Genomic DNA, 21,818 nt, shown 5'->3' on the forward strand with positions numbered 1-21,818 from the left:
GAAGTATAATACAGCACTGTTTGAGATGGCAACCGATTCCACATTATATTAAATAATAATATAATTAAAACTATATATATTTGTATTCTCGAAAATATATACTCTCGTTAAATAATCTATATTGGTTGAACAAAAAGAGAAATTGAGAAAAATAAATAAATAAATAAAATCCTATCATCCTTAAAATTAATGGGTTAAGTGAAAAAATCAGGTTACAGGGACAAAATTTGAAGGTGTGCATCAAGTAAACTCTGCTTCCACACACAACAGAAGAAGTAAATTGTACAAAAGAGATCTTATAATATAGACTCAATTGATAAATATTGGCAAAAATTGAACTCGTGACATTAAGTATAAGAATCATGCTCCACCCACTCAAACACTTCTTGAAGGGCAATTCATGAGAATTGATTTATAAAAAGAGTTTCATTGTGAGGATTTTAGTTATAAAAAAAAATATACAGAGTCAAATTTATAATTATTATTGAATACTTGAAAATTTAGTAATGGTAAAATTGCAGTCTTTGATTTCTCATAATGGAGGTTGTGGATGTGTCCACACCAATAGGAGGTATATATATACACAGGATTAATTAGATTGTCATAATTTTATTTCAAAAAAAAATATTGTCATAATTTTTTTATTAATAAATCATCTTTAATTATTAGTCATTTATTTTTTAACGAAGTCTAAATGAGTAATAACAAAATGAAAATAATTTTGTCTAACTAAAATGTAATTTACAATATTTTAAACGCAATATACATATTGCTTGGCAAGTAGTATTTGTTTAAGTTGGCAAGTAGCCAGTGCTACCTGCCATTCCAAAGAAAGAATTTTTTAAAACACAAAAAATTTAAAATTTAAAAAATATTCATTGGGAGGTCAACAATTGTGCATTTTAAATTACATTTTATTTTGACTTTTTATCATTGAGATTCCATTATTTTTTCCAATCCTCTAGAAAAATTCTTCACTTTTTTTATGCAATGTTTTTTATGAAATATGGTTTAATATCATACCTGCACAAAATTTTTGCTATAAACTTATAATTATAATTATTATACAATATATTCATATCTTTGCTATAAACCATTTAAATCTCATTGGATTAAATCATTAAATGGTTATTTTATGCATATGTTAATTTTTGTTGAAAAATAATAATAATGATGTTTATATTACAATTTTTATTTTTGTCTAATAATCTATAATTATATTCATATTTTTCCTCTATTTTATGTATATGCTATTATGCTAATTCTTAAGAAATATTAATGGTGGAAAAGAAAACACTATGTTATGTATGTTAGTAGTACATACAAAACCTTACCGGCCTATTCTTTTATTTATTTATTTTGATTGACCAGAAAATCTGCAGCCACTAGATGGTACACGAGGACTATGTTTGACAAACCTAGCTGAAAGCTAAAAACTGAATAGCTGTCAAATTAGTTGTTATGCTTGAAAGTGTTTTGGTAAAATTAGCTTGTTGATAAGTTGATAAATGTAAAAAGAAAAAAAATGATATCTTCATAAAATTTAAATTAGTTTGTTTACATATTAAAATTCAATATTTTATCTTTAAAAAAATTAATATTTTGAAATAAAATTATTAGCATAATCATGATCTAGCATCCCATAATGAAGTAGCAATATTATTGCGAATCTCCTTTATCTCATAATAATAATAATAATAATAATAATAATAATAATAATAATAATAATAATAATAATAATAATAATAATAATAATAATAATAATTGCGGTAAAAGTTGAGGATAAAGGAGCAGAGAAAATGATTTTAATTGGGAAGGGTAAATGATGTCATTTCTTTAAAATAATAAGGACAAAGATGAAAAAAAGTTACGATGCTACTAGTTTATTTTAAGCTAGGAGGGTAGCTTACTTTAGGAACATTACTAAATAGAGCTTATAGCTTATTAGTAACTTAAAATAAGCTATAAGCTCCTAAATAAGCTCTGCCAAACAGACTCCTAGGTAAATCATACTCTTGTGTGATAGCTCACAAACTGCATAGAAAATTTAAACTGCACTAAGTTCGACATTCTATCATCGAGACGTTACTGATAGGGATAGACACCTTGTCATCATGACTGTATGCTCGGTGTCAGTTGGTATCGTCATCCCGGACCTTTGGACCACGGTACGACCGGACCGACCGCTCGGGCACCTTCCCGATCCCCCTCTTCCGGGTCGGTCGTACCGTGGTTGGCTCTGACGTGGACCGGCCGGGGACCTATGCCCGACCGTTCGCCACTCGGGCCCCGACCAGCGAGCCTTTGACCCCGCGCTCCTTGGAGCTCCAGTGTAGCATCGCCGCGTGGCGAGGCAGTACGCGGCCTCGGTGGTGACCGGTGCATGTTTGCCACGTCCTGTCCATGCCGGAGCCGCGGGGCTGTCTCCTCCTCTTCTTATAAATAGAGCATTTATTGCTACTGAAATGGGACTTTTTGGTAATTAATTGGACCGGAGCTTTCCAACCCACTGTTAGGAACCCCGAGCTCCAATACCTAGTTATACATACACGCGCGTGAGTCACACTCTATGTATACCATGTATTTACCATATATATCAGTTACATTAGTTGTTATTTTCACTACTAGCTTCACCTTTTAACATAGTGGTATATATGTAATTGATCAGACTATTAATATCGAAGTAAGTCACACATTCAAATATTTTTGATATAATGATAAGTGCTTGGTCTTTAATTCATATATATTATCATTTTTTAACGTTTATACATATATTCATTTGTAATGAGGGTTATAAGGCAAAAAACGTGACAAATCAGATGTAAAGTACGACGTATGGATTGACAGAACCTCGGATATATTATATTTGATTAAATCATCAGGCCACCATAATTAATTGATTAATTATATTTAAAGGCGGCAATTAAGGATGACTTTAGTCATTGGCCAACACTACTTGAATTGCATCAATATACTATGTTTTGTGAAAATGATGTTTTACTTACTCATTCGATCAAGGGATTTCTATACAAAATTAAACTTTTTTTTGAAAAAAATTATATTTCTTCATGTCCACATTATCTAAAGTCTAACCCCTAATCAACCCAACATTTAAAAGGAGTTTTCGGGTGTAGAATTCAAATATTACCAATGACCAAAAAAAAGAGGTATATGAATTGGGAATAATTTTAGTCGAATTGATCGTGTTATTGACTTTTAGTATGAGCGGTCTATTGACTTTTTTTTTAGTCGGTCAGCTATGCACAAGCTAAGTTGATTTACCTCCTTATAATCTTTTGCCGGCTCGGGTCACAATGTAGAGTTTGCACCTCGGGAGTAGTGGTTGCGTGTTTCCATAGTCATATTAAAAAAAAAAAAAAAAAAACCAGATATATAAATTTTGCCTTGTTATGAGTACTAGTCTATAAACATTTGGGAGCATGTAGGCTAGTTGAGATACATCTCGCTATTTACTTCCTCTATCAGTTTTCAAGATATGAGCGGTGAGTGACCCTCAAGTTTGAGGTTAAACTTATAAAAGGAGCTGCACCAATGGTGTGTGCTATGTCCCACCATGATTTAATGGGGGCCTCCTTGTGCGCAGTAAGCAAAGGTCTAGTCTCTGTGTTCAGCTGAGTTACCATGATTTACATCTTCTCAAATGCTCTGTCGGGTCGGGGTGTGGGGCCCTTGAAGTTGGGGATTTAACCTTTCGGGAAGAACTAATAGTACCACTCATTAGTTTGTATTGAATAAGATTAGTCCTATCCCTTGCTAGTTGTTTGATTTACGAGAATAGTACTCCGTATAAGGTTATGTTCACAATTTTTAAACTCTATATTCACAATTTTAGAATTGAATATTCATAATTTTTTATCTCAATATACAAAATTACAAAACTTAATTTTCACAATTACAGAACTCTATATTCACAATTACAGAACTCTATATTTACAATTACAGAACTTTATATTCACAATTTCATAACTCTATATTCACAATTACATAACTGAATATACACTCGCTGAGTTGTTTTCAATATTAAAAAAAAAAAAAAAAATCATTGGCTGTAAAAACGATACTACTAACGGCATTGTTATTTTCACACGCGCAAACTGCTTCGTTTTGGACCTGGGTCCATCTTGCAAGGTGGACCCGGGTCCATGGCATAACTATTGATAGTATATAGGAAACATGTATGAGAAAAAGTCTCAATTCCAAATATGTTAGAAGGTTTGGATTGGATTTCTTATGTGCACATAAAGACTAAGATCAATTTGCGATACATAACAACTGAGATTTGACCGATGGGATTTGTTTTTTAGATTATCAATTTTGTTTTAAATTTAATCTTTCGACTCATTAAGAAATTCATTGTAAGGCATCGATTATGAGGGTAAATGTTCAAAATCCAACATTTCACGCCTCTATTCTCTATTATTGTTTATGTATTATGTACAAGGCCAAATTTAAAACATATCCTTTAAGATTTTATTTTTTTATATATAAATAAAATCATAGTGATCCTATAGATATTCAATAATCTATCATATAATGTACTCTAAACATTCAAAAATTTCAGCAATAGACTTATTATATTTACACTTTTATCTAAACATTACAAAATGCACAAATGCTAAATGTACACTTTTATCAACAGAATTGACACGTTTCAATTAAATACTATTTTACATTTACACAACAAGTGAAAGTTTTTAAATACTATTTACATTAAAAAAAAAAAAAAAAAAAGATTAAAAGATGACATGGAATCGTTATGTCGTATTGCACAGTCGTTATATCGTGGATCGTGGTGCCACCACGCATCAAAACGGCGTCGTTTAATGCAATATACAAATAATCTCTTGGATGATTTATAAGATATTATATAAGAGCAAAATTTACTGTAATTGTCGCAAGTTTCTCTCGTTACACAAAAAAATAGTGTTGTTTATACTAAAACTCTTAAAAAACTGCAAGAGCTAAAACACCAGAAGACCAGCTAAAAGGACCAAAAGATAGCACAGCACAGTCATGGCTGCAACATTTCCAAAATGCATTTCAATGTGAAAGTTACAATTTATGAATTAGTTTCTATCAAATTTCTTCTGTTTCTTTTTTTTTTTTTTTTTTTTCTCTTTCCATTTTTCAAAGAACCATGCCACTAAGGGAAGTAAACCTTACAGAGACCATCTGGATATGGCAATCCTATTCCCTATAATATATAGATATATGTATACAGAGGACTTCACCAACTATGCAGTTAGCAAGAACAAGCTAGGATTGTCTATGGAGATGAAGATCCACGGGCCGCCATTATTCTCAAGCTTTTCAAGATCCGGGGGGCGGGCAGCCGTTACTCTCTCGAGCTTTTCACATGACTTCGTTGCCAGCCCGCTGGAGGACTCTCTGAAGTTCTTCCGCAAGTCTCTGTAGGAGGACGGGTTTTCGTATCAGACCATTCATCCCCACCTGGAGGCATCTTTCCCACATATGGTCTTCCGAGCTCGCGGTCACGGCTATGATCAACGGCCAGTTGCGACTCCGAAACTTGCGCACTCTCATCGCCACTTCGAACCCGTCCATTTCGGGCATGTGAAGGTCTAGGATGATGACTTGGTAGGAAGTTGCCGAGGGGCCTAGGGCGCTTAGGCATTCGAAACCCGTTGAAACCGTGGATACTTGGCAGCGTAACTTCTCGAGCAGCTTTTTAGTCACCATTCTATTCACACCGTCATCGTCGGCTAGAAGAACTTGAAGGCCTTCGAACATTGAGCTTGGAAGCGGTGGCTCGGAAGGATTTCTATATTCAAAGATTCGTCTTCTAATCGAGGATTGCTTCTGGTATCTTAGAATCAGCGTCATGCCTTGTCCACGGCCCCGAGAATTCGAGGAGACCCATATATTTCCTTGCATCAACTGTGACAATAATCACACATTAAGCTAGCTTAACGTAAAGTTAAGACCAATAATTCAAATTTTGCAGGTAAAATGTAAACAAAAAATTACTACTCCGTAAATTGGTATTCTTAAGAAAAGCTATATTAAAATGTGAACCACATGTTATGTAAATGCAACGTGATGTCACGTTTATTATATCAAATTCATAAAATGCAAAAAATGCGGTGTTTCCTAAATGTGACATCATATGCATTGCATTCCTATAATGTGACATTATGTCTTCTCTTTCTAAAGAATTCCCTGGTTTTCTGCAGAAATTCGTTTGAATTGCCTGAACATGTAATGACAATGCATGCAAAATACACATTCTGAAAACGCGTGACGTGGAAAGGCATGTCCAAAGTAGTTCAAACAAATTTCAACGGGAACTCCGAAAGTTTTTAAAAAAGAGAAGGAACATTATTGTATTTCAATAACGTAACATTTTGGGATGCAGTATGAAGTCACATTCAAGACTAGAGGATCAAAATATTAAGGAAAAAAACGGCTGTTTCCTACTACAAGACACAACGAAATATACGAAAATGACAGTAAAGAGAAACAAAAAAGGGGGGGGGGGGGGGGGGTGGGGGGGTGATGAGGAGTAGGGAAAATCCCGAACCACTATAAAAACTATCACTCAACTTTAGCTATGTTTGGTAAAGCTTATAGCTTATTTTAAGCTACAAATAAGCTATAAACTCTGTTTGATAAAACATGAAGAGCTTAAAATAATACGGAGTAGCTTATTTTGAAACACTATCTTAAATAGCGTTTCAAAATAAGCTAGTAGGTATTAGGTTTTAGCTTTAAGCTAGCTTATAAGCTAGGTATGCCAAACAGAGCCATTTATTTACTTTGATTATCTGCAAATCGTCCATAATCACACATAAAAGCAGTTACGTGTTTCAAATCACGCTTAAAGGGCAAATCAGTCCGGCCAAAACCCCACTCTCCCATCTAAATAGGGATAGAGCCCGAATCTCCCTTCCATTCTACGCATACCCATTCTAATTCACACCAATAGCCCAGAATGCACACCACTGACTGAAACATTTCCACACGCTACGAATTTGGCATAATAAATAACATTTTATGTCTATTTTCAGAACTCACGTTCATATTTTGGTATAGATTTTCATTCTAGTAAATACTTTTTTTATTGATCTTACCGTTTTCAAAGTTTACTCAAAACAGTTGAAAGGAATGAGCATTGCAATATGAATTTCATGGAGAGAAACAGAGAATCACCTCAAAGATTGTAAGATTTACATTGCTCGATTCAGATGAGTTTTTATAACTGTAAGAAGTATCTGAAAATTTAGAAACCTAGAGATATATAGATAGAACTCAAGTCCTTAAAACCTTTATCTGCCTTAAGATCCCGACTCTCTTCTTACCTCAAGTAATGACCCTAGTAGCTAGAAGAATAAAGAATGAAGAACAATAAACTAGGGAGAGAAACAGTGTCGCTTGGGTTGTTTTTAAATAAATAATGTGGGTTTTAGTGTGACGTCAATTGATTAAATGGCCAATAGTTGTTGACTCAAACAGTGACGTTTGAAGTTACCGTTAAAGCTGTTATGAAGTGTTAAAAAAATATGCACTTTTGCCACTGCACAACTACACGTTTCAGCAAAATACGCAGTTGTGTTTCTGGAAATTTCTTAGTTTTTGATGAATTTCTTACGTAATGAGATGTATAAATAGGCTGTTAAGCTAACCAATGTATCGAGCCTCTTCCCAAGCACCAACCGAAAGCCACCCCCCCCCCCCCCCACCACCTTTAAAAACCTCGAAATGTCTTTTAGGTCACTCCTTTCATAGCATCACGGAGAAAAGAAAAGAAATTTCATAAACACAAGGCATTACTCTATAATCAAGGTTTTTGTAGTGCTTGTCGATTTGGTAGAAGTCGAAGATTAGTAATCAAGTAGGCAATGTTAGCATTTCATTGATGTGTGTTATGGTAGAGACATCTCTACCGTCAGCAAAAGGACCATTAAATTAATTATAGGAGTTAATCAACATTTTGGTCCCTCAATTGTCAATGTAGTCCCTAGTTTTCAATTTCAACCAATTTGATCCTCGAATTGTTTAAAATTTCGTCAATTAAACCCTTTCAGAGACCAAAATGGTGATTTTCACATTTTTAAAATTTCATCAATTTGGTCACTGAAAGGGTTTAATTGACTAAATTTTAAACAATTCGATGATCAAATTGGTTGAAATTGAAAACTAGGGACTACATTGACAGTTGGGAAACAATTGAGGGACCAAATTGTTAATTTCCCCTTAATTATAATGTTGCACATAAAAGACACCACCGGGCACCGGGCTACCACATTGACTGCAACACGGTTCAAGTTGATATGCATAACATGTTCTTCAAAAGTTCTTATGCGTCATGAATACACCAAATTTCAGCTTCGTTCCGTTTTATCCAATAAAAGAAAAAACCAACCTCCTAGATCTATCAAAGTGACAAATCAAAATGTACAAACCACTTGTTCTCACGATTAAATTCCAAGTAACAAAGAATTATGCACTTAACAATATTATGAGTTAGCCATAGAATTTGTATATCGGGACTAAAATGACTAGTTGGTCTCACGCCAAAATTACGACAAACTAAGGAGAACAAATAAAAACTAATTACCTGCACGAGCTTTTTGCACATGGTGAAGCTCAAGCCCTCCTTCACATCTTTGCTGTTATGCCTTTTCCTGCCAGAAGGAACGACTGAAACTGAGGTACCTGATTGAGAATCTCCAATAGTGACTTCGATTTCGAATTTTATTGTTACATTGTCATCACTCGAGCTCGGTTTTCTCGTATTCCAAACTTTATTATTCCCATCCTCGGTTCCACTTTCCGAAGCAACTCTGAATATGACGGAGCCGTTTCCATCACTGACATTGAACAAATGTCCGACCATATGAAGTATAACCTGAAATGTTCTCTTCTCGTCACCCATCACCTGATTAGGCAAAGAAGTCGGAACATCCGTGGAAAAATCGAAGCCCTTATAAATGGCAAAGCATTTCACGAGACAAGAGGCCTCTCTGATCAATGAATGAAGCTGAAAGGGCCTCATTTCTACGGGGAATTTCCCGTCATCTTTGGCAGATATCTCCATTGCGTCACTAATTAAGGTTGAAAGTACTGTGCTGGTTTTCACCAATGTGTCGATGACAATTTTCTGCTCGGGTTTCAAATTGTCGTCTTGAAGTATGGAAAGCAAGCCCAAAATCGAGTGCATTGGCCGCCTCATTCCATTGTTCATTACCTTCTGGAACGAATTCCTTGCCTGGCTAGCCTTCATCGCATCCTCCTTAGCTTGTTGCAAAAGACGGTTCCTTTCTTTCAGCTTCTCCTGCATCGACTGAGACTCTTCAAGAACCGTTGCATGGGACAGAGCCACGGCCACCTGATCAGCAACCACTTCCACTATCTCCAACTCATCATAGCTCGAATCACCATCATTAACACTCGGAAAAACCAGCACTAATATGGCAAAACAAGTATCAATAAGCTCGGGTGTTCCACCTTTGAAGTTCGAACCACGAAGCAATGGCATCCGGATAGCTGCAACAGCACCTGGCTCACCGGACCCACCACTGCTCGCAGCTGCAAGAACTGAATCTCGCTTCAGTAACCTTACCCCTTCGTTCTTCGTTATCTCCAGCACATCCGGGTCATTAACTGAAAGGGAATGATGCTCTCGAGCCGAACAGGGGTTCAACTCGTGCGTCAAGTTCATCTGTGTTCTGTTCCCACCCGGCATCCACACTGCACAGTTCTGAAGATTCAAGGTTTTAGAAAGCTCGACCAGAGTGGTATACAGTATAGTATGCTTATCGAGCGACTTTCTAATTTCTAGTGTCAGCATTCGGACATGCATGCTCGCTTCTTTCTGTTTCTTCATCATCCCGACTTCTTGATCCAGCTCCAACACATTCTGTCTCAAGAACAGCTCTCTCACCTTAAATTTGAGGAGGAGAGGGATAAGCGTGAGGAGGGTGATTGCAGTTGCACAGGACACGAGGGCAGTGAGGATTTTTGCGACTGTCAAAGACATTATGATTTGAAACGAAGGATGAGTGTTGATAGTCCACACGTTGAGCAAATGGGTCAATCCACAAAGAACTATGAACGCAATGAATTGAACGAGGACCCATTTGAAAGGAATGTTCGAGCAGCTAATGAAGTACAGCAATTCAATGGGAATCGAGAAATAAGCAACTGCAATCAAGACGTCGCCCACTTTCTGCATAAATAGAATGTTACTTACACTAAACAATCCCTCGTCATCACAACAGAGATAATCAATAGCTGACACCACGGAGAAAATTGAAGAAACTAACAACCCAAGAAACAACCACCTCAACATTGCACCCATTGGAGCCTATTCCTTCATAAAAATCTTCTACCTTGAAAACATCAATCCATCAAAAATGGACACATTTCTTGCTATACCAAAACCCCCTTGTTTAGATCCCATTCTCCCTACTTTGCATCCTCAGTGACAGAACCCCAGTACAATAAAAATAAAATTGACCTGTCAACTTTATATATATATCCAAACAACTATGCATATGAGCATATCAAGATCTAACATAGCCACTTGACCACAGTCTCCATTTCAAACAATTTCCCCCCATTCCTCCCCCAATTTATTTACCCTTTTGAGATCAAGTCCAACAATTTACACAAAAATGCCTCTCTAATCTTCCTATCTATCCAACACAAACATAAAACCAACAACCTAAAGCAGCAAAGGCTATATAATCAAAGGTAGAGGAAAAGCATAACCAAACTAACTTTCCAATCTTACAGAGGAACCCAGCTGCTAAGATCTGATAAAAAGCAATCACTTTCCAGCACCCTTCATCAATTCCACCGAAACAGCGAGACCCACCACGGAATCTTGACCTCTGCACGCCCCAAATCAGAGTGAAGAAGCCAATACGACGAAAAAGCTTCCAACTTTGCTGTCAAAAACAGGCAACCCAGACGGCCGTCTGCTCCGCCGTGCCGCAAAACCGGCCCCCGTAATGGGAACACAAGCTCGACGCTAGTCAACAACGATGCCCACACTGTTATTGATGTGAGCCCAGCTAGGAGCTAGTCGTACCCTTTTGCTCGTGAGATTCTTGACTCATTGCTCCGGAAGAAAAGCGCCCATTTGCTTCCCCCTCTAAATCTCCTATTCCCAGTCTTTTTTTGCTTTCTTCTCCGCACTTGTATGGAGCTCCGCTGGAGTATTTATAGTGAGACCAAGAAAACCAAAAAAGAAAATGGACCTTGGCAAAGATCAAGGGAGGGTCGAGAAAGTGGTAAATATTTTATTCTATTATTATTATTATTTCTAAAATTTCAATAATAATTCATTAATAGTGCATTTAATTCAAGATACCACCTTTTTCAATATATCAAGATGTAAAAATATAATATTCTAGGTTACTACAATTATTACTATAACAACTATAAGATCACATGTTTAATTATTAATCTGAATTGAATTCTATTAGAGCAATATAATTAGCAAATGTAGTATCATTAAAAACTTTTCTATTATTTAATGAGGGTTGTGACAAGAAATGTGGAAATATTCTTCTATTTTGAATTTTTTGATTAAATTAATTATTTAAAATTGATGATGGTAAATATTTTAATCCATTTTTATTTATAAATCCCCAATAATAATTTTTTTCAAATTCATTTAGTTCATGTCACCACATTTTTCAATATATCATGTTGTAAGAGTATAATATTTTTTATGATCTTATACCAATTAAGATCACAATCATAAAGTTAAATTTATTCAGTACATACTCTCCAACAATAATAGTAAATTTAATTTCCCTCTTTATTATTTAAAAAGAAAAAGTATAACATTCCATGTGATTATGATCATTATTATAAAAATAATAATAACTAGCCTCTTAATTTAAATTGAATTAAATTACAACAATCAAATAGCATATGTCATTTCATATCAAAATTTTCCTAATAGGTTGAATCCCCCATCCTAATGACCACACGTCTCGTCTGACAGAACATTTAGAATTATGTAAATCATTGTGACTTAATAACTCAACAAACCAAGCCAAACGTCGATGCACACAAAGAATTTATCGCACTTTGAGCATAATTCTTACACTGTTGTTGCTGAAGTTTGAACCTTAACCTCTTCTGCTAAATACTGTATATTAAACCGGTGAACTAAACCCGTGCAGATGATATCAAGATTTTATAGAATTTAACGATGGGGTGCATCAAGAAAGTTGGAAATATTCTTGGATTTGGATTTTTTGGATTAATTAATGATATAAAATAGATGGTGGTAAATATTTTAAGGTTGTTGCAGTTTTCAGAGGGATCCACATGGTTTACATGAAGAGAACCTGGACGTACTTAGCTTCCGTGAATCCACATCACTTTATATAAAATAACATCGAATTTGTCTCTCACCTAAGTTTTAATATTTTATATTTGTTATATTTATATTTATATTTTATATTCTTTTCCCTGCTAGCTCTGAGATAATTATCCCATGCAACTCCGGTACACTGTAAGATTTACCCACTTTGATTGGTCTTGGTCAATCATTATATATTTCAACTTGGTATTGTAGCATACTTGGAATAGCAAAACATTTAGCTCATAGCACTCCACTTGATATTTTCTTCATTCTTAATAATGCCACTTTTAGTATTAAATTTGACAATTTTGTCCCCAAATATGATTTAAAACGACAATTTTTCAACAGTTGAGAACTAAATATATTCAAATATAAGCAAAGAGCCTAATACAATGAGCTACTTTGATTTACTAAAAGGGAAATGTTTTTAAGGAGAGACGCGCATTTTTAATAAAACGACGTCGTTTTTGCATCCATGCATGGTGCATCCGGATGCACAGCATAACTATCCGTTTATCTCATGATAGGTTTAAAGATGGGCCTATAGAGTCTATGATATAGTTTGATAAAACTAGAAACTTGAGAGATATCAAATAAAAGAATAAAAGTGGACCGTCATACAGTTATGCCAGAAATAATGTTTTACCAAGGGAGGTGCTAACTGCTAACAGCAAACCACATCCAGTCAATCTAACATCATCAGCTTGGTTGATGAATGTTGTGATTCATTGATTTATTTTGTTTGAGATCAAATGAAAATCCTAGCCATAAACCCTTAGTCAAAGAAAGCATCATTGGAAGTGTCTGGATAACTTCTTTCAAAATTTTCATCATTTGAGTGCCTCGCCTCCTAACCAAATGATTGGATAAGGAATCAATCAATCATGAAACGTCACATTACATAAATATCAGCATATCGTATTGAGTAAAGATCATCTCGCTCGATCGAAATTCGAAAATATGTGTAGTATTACTCCATGGGGGTAGGAGGATGGTTGTGTTTGGTTAACAATAACGTTGTCCTCTTGCTAAAAACAGGGATTGTCGTGTCATTTTTGGGCTAACAATCTCCATTAGGATTGCATGATATTAAAGCATGTGAAAATGTGAGCAGAAAGGCCAACAAAATACCGTCCATCTAATCTCAAAACAGCCGCGCGCACACCATATTCCTAAAACGGCGGCTGTACGTTACCGGTTTCCCATGATGGGGTCAACATCCCCAAGCCCACCAAAAAAGTGCTTCTGATAATATTATGATAGGGGTCCTCCGAGTAAAGTGATATCGTCACATTTAATTTCAAATGTTTAATTTAATTACCAGCAGTTCTTCAACTTTCAAATTCAACCAAATGTGTTCCTTCCATTAGTTTAAGTAAGAGCAAAGTTAGAACTATGACTGGTTAAAATTTTAAAAGTTGAAGGAACATGAATGGTTAGCTTGAAAGTTAAATAACCATTGATAATTAAATTTGAAAGTTGAAGGACCACGGGTGGAATCACTGTACTCAAAGGATTCCAGCTGATATTATACTTACATCAAATTCTACTTCTACTACCAAACATGCAAAATACATTTACCATTATTTCAATTACAAAGTCTTTAATTCTTATTCTAATTTTAATTTTCATGTTCGAACCAAACACACCCCTTGTCTCTATCTTTCAATTGTGGTAAATCTAGTACTTTAATTGTTGACTTAATTGCAAATTTGGTCCTTTTTAGAGTACTAAATTTGCAACTAGGTCAACATGTGAATGATTAAATTTGCAACTAAGTCAACAAAAAATTTAGATTTATACGGAGTATCAATTAAAAAACGATGACTAAATTTACATCTAGAAGACTAGAACAACAACCAAACAACTATATTTGCAACATGTACTACATTTGTAACTTTTGAACAATTGAAGGGCCAAAAGTATAATTTTTTCTTAAAAGGAGAAATGAACTGGAAGGACTAAAAGCGACAAGAAATTCAAAGTAGATGTACTAATTAGTGGAAAAAAATATATTCAAGGACTATAAGTGAAAATGCCGAAGGACAAAAAGTGGATACTTCCAACAATTAATAAACAGTCGAAATTATACTTATCACAAGTGGTATATAATATAATGATACTCTATTCGTCCTATTTTATGTGTCTGGTTCCGATAACGAGGTTTAACTAAAATTATTTTGAATTCAATTTTTCATAACATTAAGTTTAGTATTAGTATATAAATTTTATATATTTAGAAACTACATTAAAAGTACTATAAAAGTAATAAAACACAAAAATAATTAAAAACTAATTTAAAAAAAAAAAACAAAAAACAAAAACAAAAAAAAAGAGTTAGTTTGACAAATGAATAGTAAACAGGACACAAAATAGGACGGGGAGAGTATAAGATTTGATGCAAGTAACATTTTCTGGAAGAGGCTCCCTAAAAACTGGTGAAAGACCGAATAATATAATAATTATAATAATAATATTAGTAATAATCAAGGTTGCAAAACGGACAACCGAGTCAAAAGTAATGCCTTCGCAAAGTTTCTAACCTAAACCCTAAAAAGAAAATTAAAAAATTCGCCGGTTCGGCCGGCTAGGCGGTCCGGCCGCGGAGGAGGCCGATTCCGGCCTTCCTCGCCGCGGCCGGCTAGGCGCGATTTTTGCAACACTGGTAATAATAGATTTGAAAGCTCACCTGAGGCTGAGAATCTAAGATGATGTCAGAACCATTGGAAAGAAAACCTGTACAACATGCTTTGCAGTTTGCACTTTGCAGCAACATCCTCCACACGTAGAGATTATGCTCACAAAACACCAGGGGTTAACATGCACTGTATAAATAAATTACTAAATTCTCACAGTTCGGTCTGCAAGGTGAGATTCACTGACCTGTACACTATAATTAGACACGGGCAGATGGTGCGAAGGAGTTTCTGTTTCTCTCGTCTCAACTCTCAAATAACCTACGAGATAGATAGAAATGTACATGTAACGGGAGGGCCTCCTAAACAACAACAAATCTACTTCTCTAATCTCCAAGGTGGTCATAGTCGCTGTTTTCTGGTGTGTTGCCTCTCCATTCGGTTGATTGTGGAGGAGCTGACTGCATCATAAATTGATTCCCGACAATACTTTGGTGAGACGAATCAACCATTGACTGGACTCCGATATCCGATGTTGATACCACATCAATTTGTGCAGAGACATCACGTCTTAGTCCTTCCGCCAAATTCTTCTTTTTGTCAATTGCAAATGTACCTACGATAACCTGTCGAGACAATCTACGAGCTCAGAACGGGAATCATGGCAGAGAGATATTGTCATCTTATTCCAAGAAAGATGAAACATAAAATATGTATGAGTGATACAAAAGTCGGAGGCAGAGATAACTTTAAAAGTGCGGCCGAGATCATGTAGAGGTACATATTGGCCCTGTTTGGTAACATAGTTAGCTGAAGAGTCAGTTTTGGCTTATTCGACCACTATTAGCTGTTTGACTTGATTAATTAGCTTTTTGTAACAACTTATTGCTCCAAAACGCTAAAATTCAAAAAGCTGCTTAAAGCAGCTTTTTAAGAAAGTCATTTTGCATGTAATCAGCTATCAGCTAACAGTTAATTTACCAAACATCTTTCTACAATCAGCTAATACTATCAACTAGTCAAACCCACTAACCCAATCAACTAACAAGCTATTTACCAAACACCCCCATTATCAGGAAGAAAAGGTTACAGTTCACAAGCTAAATACAAAGAAGTAAAATTTGACAAAATTGTAACACAAAGGACCTGGATCGGGCCTGCAGCTATCAAGGGACCACCAACGCCACCCCCGATGATCTGACCATCACCACTAGCCAGACATATGCTAAGTCCACCGGTTTTCCTTCCAGGCCCATTACGTGCATATGATCCAGATAGTGAAAGAATGTCAAATCGTCCCTGGCATTAAGGATTAAAAATTTAAGATATAGATATATCAATGTAAAATTTAAAAGAATGAACTCAAGCTAATGGTAAGATGTTGCCAAGGAGGATCCTTTGCGAAATGTGATTGAGGAGCAGCCCAGACACAACTACATTGATAATAAGGTGTATATGAACTAAGTCGAATAGTAATTATTCTTTAACAATCTGGAGATACGTAAACTTCTGCACACCTCCAAAGTGTTAACTGTGCAAAAACTTCATAGGATGTGCTTCTATATTTCAGGTTAAAACTTCTTCTAGATTCGGTTTAAATGGTATAGAATCCGGTGAAAAAGCAACATTCTAGAGATAACCAACACTACGCATTTAGTAATCTTAAACGCGCTCCGTATTTAGGAAAAGGAGTTTACCTCGTATGTAACATTGCCTCCTGGTTGGAGTAGGAACGCATTTGAGATTGTGCCAGATACTGAGAGGATGCACATTTCATGCTTGCTTTGCTGCGCAAATGCCATTATTTTCTGGCCCACGTCCTGCCAGTTACAATGATGAAATGCAAAGGATTCAAGAACGGAGAACAACATAAAACCAAAAACATTGACAGCAAATCAGTACAAAAAAACCATATCTCCTAGAAATTAGTAGATGTATATTGACAAATATGCTCAGAGCTAGAATCAACTGTAAATATAACTAGAGAGATGCAAAGAAGGTCCGGTAAGCATACTTCTCCAGCAACCACATTAATGATATGAGCTGTGAACCCACGCCCTGCATCACCTGCACGAGTAGAAATTTTTTTAGTACTATAGCCACATGCATATGCTTATTTCCATAAACTTGGAAGTGATATTGATGATACAACCATGACAACAAAAATAAATCCAACCAAAATGCAAACATGATACACGAATACACGATATGCACTACAATTTGCATGAGTAAAATAGATTAAGGCCCTGTTTGGTAAATGGTTGTTAGCTGATAGCTGATTGGGTTAATTAGAGGGTATAACTACTTGATAACATTAGCTGATTGTAGAAAGGTGTTTTGTAAGTTAGCTGTTAGCTGTTAGCTGATAGCTGTTTGGTATAATTTCTTTTCTCAAAAAGCTAATTGAAAAAGTTGCTTTGAGCAACTTTTTGAATTTTAGCATTTTGGAGTTACAAAAAGCTAATTAACCAAACACTTATATTGATTTTTTAACCAAATCAAAAAGTTAATAGTGGTCAAATAAGCCAAAATTGGCCTATAGGCTAACTATTTTACCAAACAGGGTCTAAATATTTTCCAGAAGTCCTTAGAGAAGATAAATAGAAAATACTCCAAATATACATATCTATTATTTTTTAAAATGGTAGGCGCATTATGGATATGAGATAGGAAATCCAAAATAAAGTAACATCCACCAAAGACAACAAAATAAATGCTAAGATAAGAATTTTCTTTATTAAAGAGGTTAAGAAGAAAAGCTAGATGAGCAAACAAACCCAAGCATGCATACTGCTTATACTCTTCACATTTTCTCTCAAAGTTCCCCGTTATGAGTGAGTGACGAGAGAAACCTGCAACCACTACCAAGGGTGTGCAATGCCTTGTGACCCTAGCCGGAGGTAAACCAGCCTAGGTTTCTCATGACCGGCTCAAACCAAGAAGGCCAATAAGCCGCTCCCACCCACGGGGAGTTGAACTTGTAACCACACCCTGTGGTTAAAAAGTCAACAACTTGATCAACTTGGCTGGGTTGCCCCAAGATCCAAAACCTTGTAATCCACCCATGAAAATGCAAGGTACCCCTTTGGCCAGATAACCAATTGCAGTGCAGTACAAAAGGGCCCATAAGATTATTTTTGCATTTACCCAAGATCACTAAAAGTATCCTAATTCACAAATAATGAACATTTCATATGAAGCATTCCTTCCACTTGGTTTATACAAATAGGCATACATTAAGTTATTGGAAAGAAATGGAAGAAGATATATAATACCAAGGAATCACCAATGGGATATTGCTTCAATAACACAAATAAACAAGAAAGGTACAGTCTTGAGAATGAAAACAAAAGGCAATGGATTCATGGAAACACAAGTTTTAGTTTCTGTTCCAACTATAGTTATCTGCGATAGATTATGATAATAAGAGACTGGAAGAAGAAATCTTGAAATTTTGTTAGAAAAGAAGGCTTTTTTAGCATCCATGCATGTATGTAAGAGACAAAAATGAGATGGAAACTGACCAAAAGCAGACAACTGAGATCTTTTTGTAAAAGAATGGGAAGTTCCACCGCGAGCGCCACCGCCCAGCAGCCCCTGCTCCCTCTTCTTGGGCGGAGAAATCGAGGACGAAGCGGAAGACATCCGCTTCGCGACGGCCGCTTGCTCTGCGCTTCCGTACTTCCTGGGCCTCCCTCGCTTCCTCTTCACGGTCTCCAGCGGCGACGACACGGCCGAGGGCACCGAGCCGGGGTACACCGCGTGAGAACTAGCGGCGGCGGAGTTTGGGGCTATCCCATTCGTCGGTGAGGTGGCGGCGGTGAGGGATGGGTTGGGCGGTTGGTGGTGGTGGTAGTGATAGTAAGAGCTCAGTCCTCCGCTTTCGTTCAGCTCCATGAAGAGTATAGAATTTGGATTTGGGATTTTTTTTTTCTATTAATTTTTTTTAATTTTCAATTCATATGTTTTCTTAGATTTTGGGTTTTGTCTATCTTCGTTGTTCTTGACTTTGTTGCTCTCGCTTTCACTGCTTTCAGATGGGGTGGTGGACCATGTGGTGGAATCTTATCCGTTGGATTGGAATTTTGTGGTGATTTGACTCCACTCCAATTGTTGAAATTTTAACTACCATCTTTATCCAACAAAACTTTGATATTTTTGAATCACACCTTAATCTCCAAGTCCTTATCGGTCCTTTCCCCAAAATCTAACTTGTGTAGTAGTTTTCACAACCGAATTCTATAGAGAAAATGATTAAATAGACTTTAAACTTTACATAAAAAGTCAATTAGACTCTTAAACTTTAAAAGTTATAATTAAACTCATAAATATCTTGTTTTGAAATATTGAAGTCCAAAAATTAGTTAGTAATACCTAAAGTTTTGGCGACCTTTCACTATTTTCCTACCACATTCACAGGCGATCGTCGACCGGACGGTTGCCGATAGCGTTTGGAACTTACCCGGTGAAGGAGAAAGCGACGAAATTGGTCCAATTCGTCCCACAAGTTTGGTCGCCTCGACAGTCGCCGGTGACTGTGACTGAAAAATGATGGAAGGGTCGCTAGAACTCTAGGTAATCTGTAATTACATTTTACCAACCGGTTTTCGGATTTCAATGCTTTAAAATAACATGTTTATGGATTTAAATGCAACTTTTGAACGTTTAAGAGCCTAATTGACTTTTTGAGAAAAGTTCAATGGCCTATTTGACCATTATTCAAATTCTATAACATACTAGTAGAGCAAATATATTAACTCTTAATTTTAGAGTTAGTTCCCAAAATGGTCCTCCAACTATGACATTTTAAGTCAAAGTGGTTATCTGTTTGCTTTGGCGTGAAGTAGGTGTTAAAATTAAGAGTAAAATGGATAATTCAGGTTTTGCACTCCAGTTTAACGAATTTGCGACTCGCTTTCAACAGCCTGCGCACGTTTTTATTCAAATTAGGCTTTTGCTCTCCTCAATCTGCAATCAAAATGTGGAAAAATCAACTAGACGGCGAAAAAAGTTCATCCACAAACTTCCAAAAACAAAGATTTCACAATGGAGCATACAAACATCATGGACTAATTGTAGTAACAACGTTTAGATTCATAGTGAAATCTTTTGCCTTTAGAAGTTTGTAGATGAAATTGAAGATGAACTTGTTTGGCATTCTAGTTGATTATCCCACATTTTAATTGCAGCTTTAGGAGAGTAAAAACCCAATTTGAAGAAAAACGTGTACAGTCTGCTGAAAGGGAGTCGCAAATTCATTAAATTGGAGTGCAAAACCTGAATTACCCATTTACCCTTCATTTTAACACTTACTTCACATCAAAGCTAATAGAAGACGATTTTGGCTTAAAATTCAATAGTTGGGGACCACTTTGGGTGCAATTAAAAGTTAAGATACCAATTTAAAAAAGATCATAGTCGGAGGACCATTATGTGAATTAACTCCTTAATTTTATTTTTAATCATATTTGAGCCTTAAAGCAATATTAAAATATTGTTTATAAGGCAACATTTTATTGTTCCCCTGGTCCACACACATTGATCTAACAGGATAATAGAGGAGTAAGTCAGTTTGTCTTAGTAGTATATTAGGTGGAATGACTAATATTTGGTACACACAAGTAACAACCACATTAAATGTAACATGTTCAACATTGTGGTTGTTTTCGATTATGTGTCATTATCCACATCCTATATATAATAAAGCTATATGGTCTTGTGAAAATTAAATGGTGATAATCAACATTTAATTTTCACAAGACCATAATAATATTGTTGTTAATTATAATAACAATAATAATAATAATAATTATTGAAATAATAATAATGATAATAATTGCAATATATATATATATATATATATATATATATATATATTTATTTATTATATTTATTTATACTTATTTATATTTCAATTTCTACTGACAAATTATTGTGTGAACGATTGTCCACATAATTGTATGGATCATGAATATCAAATACATTGTTAATATATTAAAAATACATTATTTTTATATTGAAAGTACCTTACATACATATATAATGTACCCTTAGTATATTTAAAATATACTTTTTATTGCATGCAACCTCAAAGTTCATAAGTTTGAAATTACTATATGGCATAGCTAGGCGGCCTAATATTTAAGATTGTTGATGTGCATATTGAGGACTACGGAGACAAAGATGCGTTATTCGTGGATTCATCGGATACTATCCAACAACACTTTCCAACTTAATTGACGTGAAGTAGGCTTAGTAACATTAAGATTATATTCTCGAATTTTTAGTTCTCATCTTTTATTGATTACACACTTAATTCGATAGTATTTGGAAGAAAAAAATCAATGTTTGAACTAAGATTGTGATTTTGGTCTTTAAAGGTCAATTGTATGTTACTATATCTAGAGTTAGAAATCTCAAAAGTCTAAAAATTGTGATCCGTGGTGACTCTAAAATTGTAATTCAATTACTATTGTAGTTTACTAAGTTCTTAAAAATTTGTAATATTAAATACTATGTACTAAATTTTTAATATAGTTTAAGATTTGTAGTAATCACCCACCTTAAATATTATTTTAATTGTAAATATATTTATGTTCATAATTTTATCATAGGAATTCACACATAATAATTATTAAATAACAAAAATTTTATATATAAATAAACCTCATATAGGGTATATTTTTATAACATATTTTCCGTGCATCGCACGGGACAAATACTAGTTTAATATTATAGATGTATGGTTTTTTTATAAGGATATATTCAAGCCAAATAAGTCGTTTAACTTAAAATATGTGCAACAGAACCATTAA

At 35.1% G+C, this 21,818-nt stretch overlaps 2 protein-coding genes across 2 annotated transcripts; both read right to left on the bottom strand.

Moving 5' to 3' along the window:
• Positions 1 to 5,005: 5,005 nt before the first annotated feature.
• On the bottom strand, positions 5,006 to 11,202 carry LOC109186745 (protein EIN4). Its single transcript, XM_019336862.1, has 2 exons — positions 8,600 to 11,202; positions 5,006 to 5,919 (listed from the first exon to the last, which is right to left on the bottom strand). The coding sequence occupies exons 1-2, from the start codon at positions 10,340 to 10,342 to the stop codon at positions 5,374 to 5,376; spliced, it is 2,289 nt and encodes a 762-aa protein (XP_019192407.1). The 5' UTR covers positions 10,343 to 11,202; the 3' UTR covers positions 5,006 to 5,373.
• Positions 11,203 to 15,178: 3,976 nt separating this feature from the next.
• On the bottom strand, positions 15,179 to 18,984 carry LOC109186531 (AT-hook motif nuclear-localized protein 14). The gene is made up of 5 exons (XM_019336552.1): positions 18,528 to 18,984; positions 17,018 to 17,070; positions 16,701 to 16,823; positions 16,150 to 16,302; positions 15,179 to 15,629 (listed from the first exon to the last, which is right to left on the bottom strand). The coding sequence occupies exons 1-5, from the start codon at positions 18,898 to 18,900 to the stop codon at positions 15,390 to 15,392; spliced, it is 942 nt and encodes a 313-aa protein (XP_019192097.1). The 5' UTR covers positions 18,901 to 18,984; the 3' UTR covers positions 15,179 to 15,389.
• Positions 18,985 to 21,818: the final 2,834 nt, after the last annotated feature.

The sequence above is a fragment of the Ipomoea nil genome, unplaced genomic scaffold, assembly GCF_001879475.1.
Source record: "Ipomoea nil cultivar Tokyo-kokei standard unplaced genomic scaffold, Asagao_1.1 scaffold1407, whole genome shotgun sequence".
Lineage (NCBI taxonomy): Eukaryota > Viridiplantae > Streptophyta > Magnoliopsida > Solanales > Convolvulaceae > Ipomoea > Ipomoea nil.

Bases quoted from the DNA above. Each gene is read 5' to 3' on its own strand.
- LOC109186745 (XM_019336862.1), bottom strand. From the start codon at position 10,342: ATGGGTGCAATGTTGAGGTGGTTGTTTCTTGGGTTGTTAGTTTCTTCA. The intron at 5,920-8,599 runs GTAATTAGTTTT...TTATTGTCACAG, and splicing joins TGTGCAAAAAGCTCGTGCAG to TTGATGCAAGGAAATATATG.
- LOC109186531 (XM_019336552.1), bottom strand. From the start codon at position 18,900: ATGGAGCTGAACGAAAGCGGAGGACTGAGCTCTTACTATCACTACCAC. The intron at 17,071-18,527 runs GTCAGTTTCCAT...CTACTCGTGCAG, and splicing joins ATCTCAGTTGTCTGCTTTTG to GTGATGCAGGGCGTGGGTTC. The intron at 16,824-17,017 runs GTATGCTTACCG...TGTAACTGGCAG, and splicing joins TTAATGTGGTTGCTGGAGAA to GACGTGGGCCAGAAAATAAT.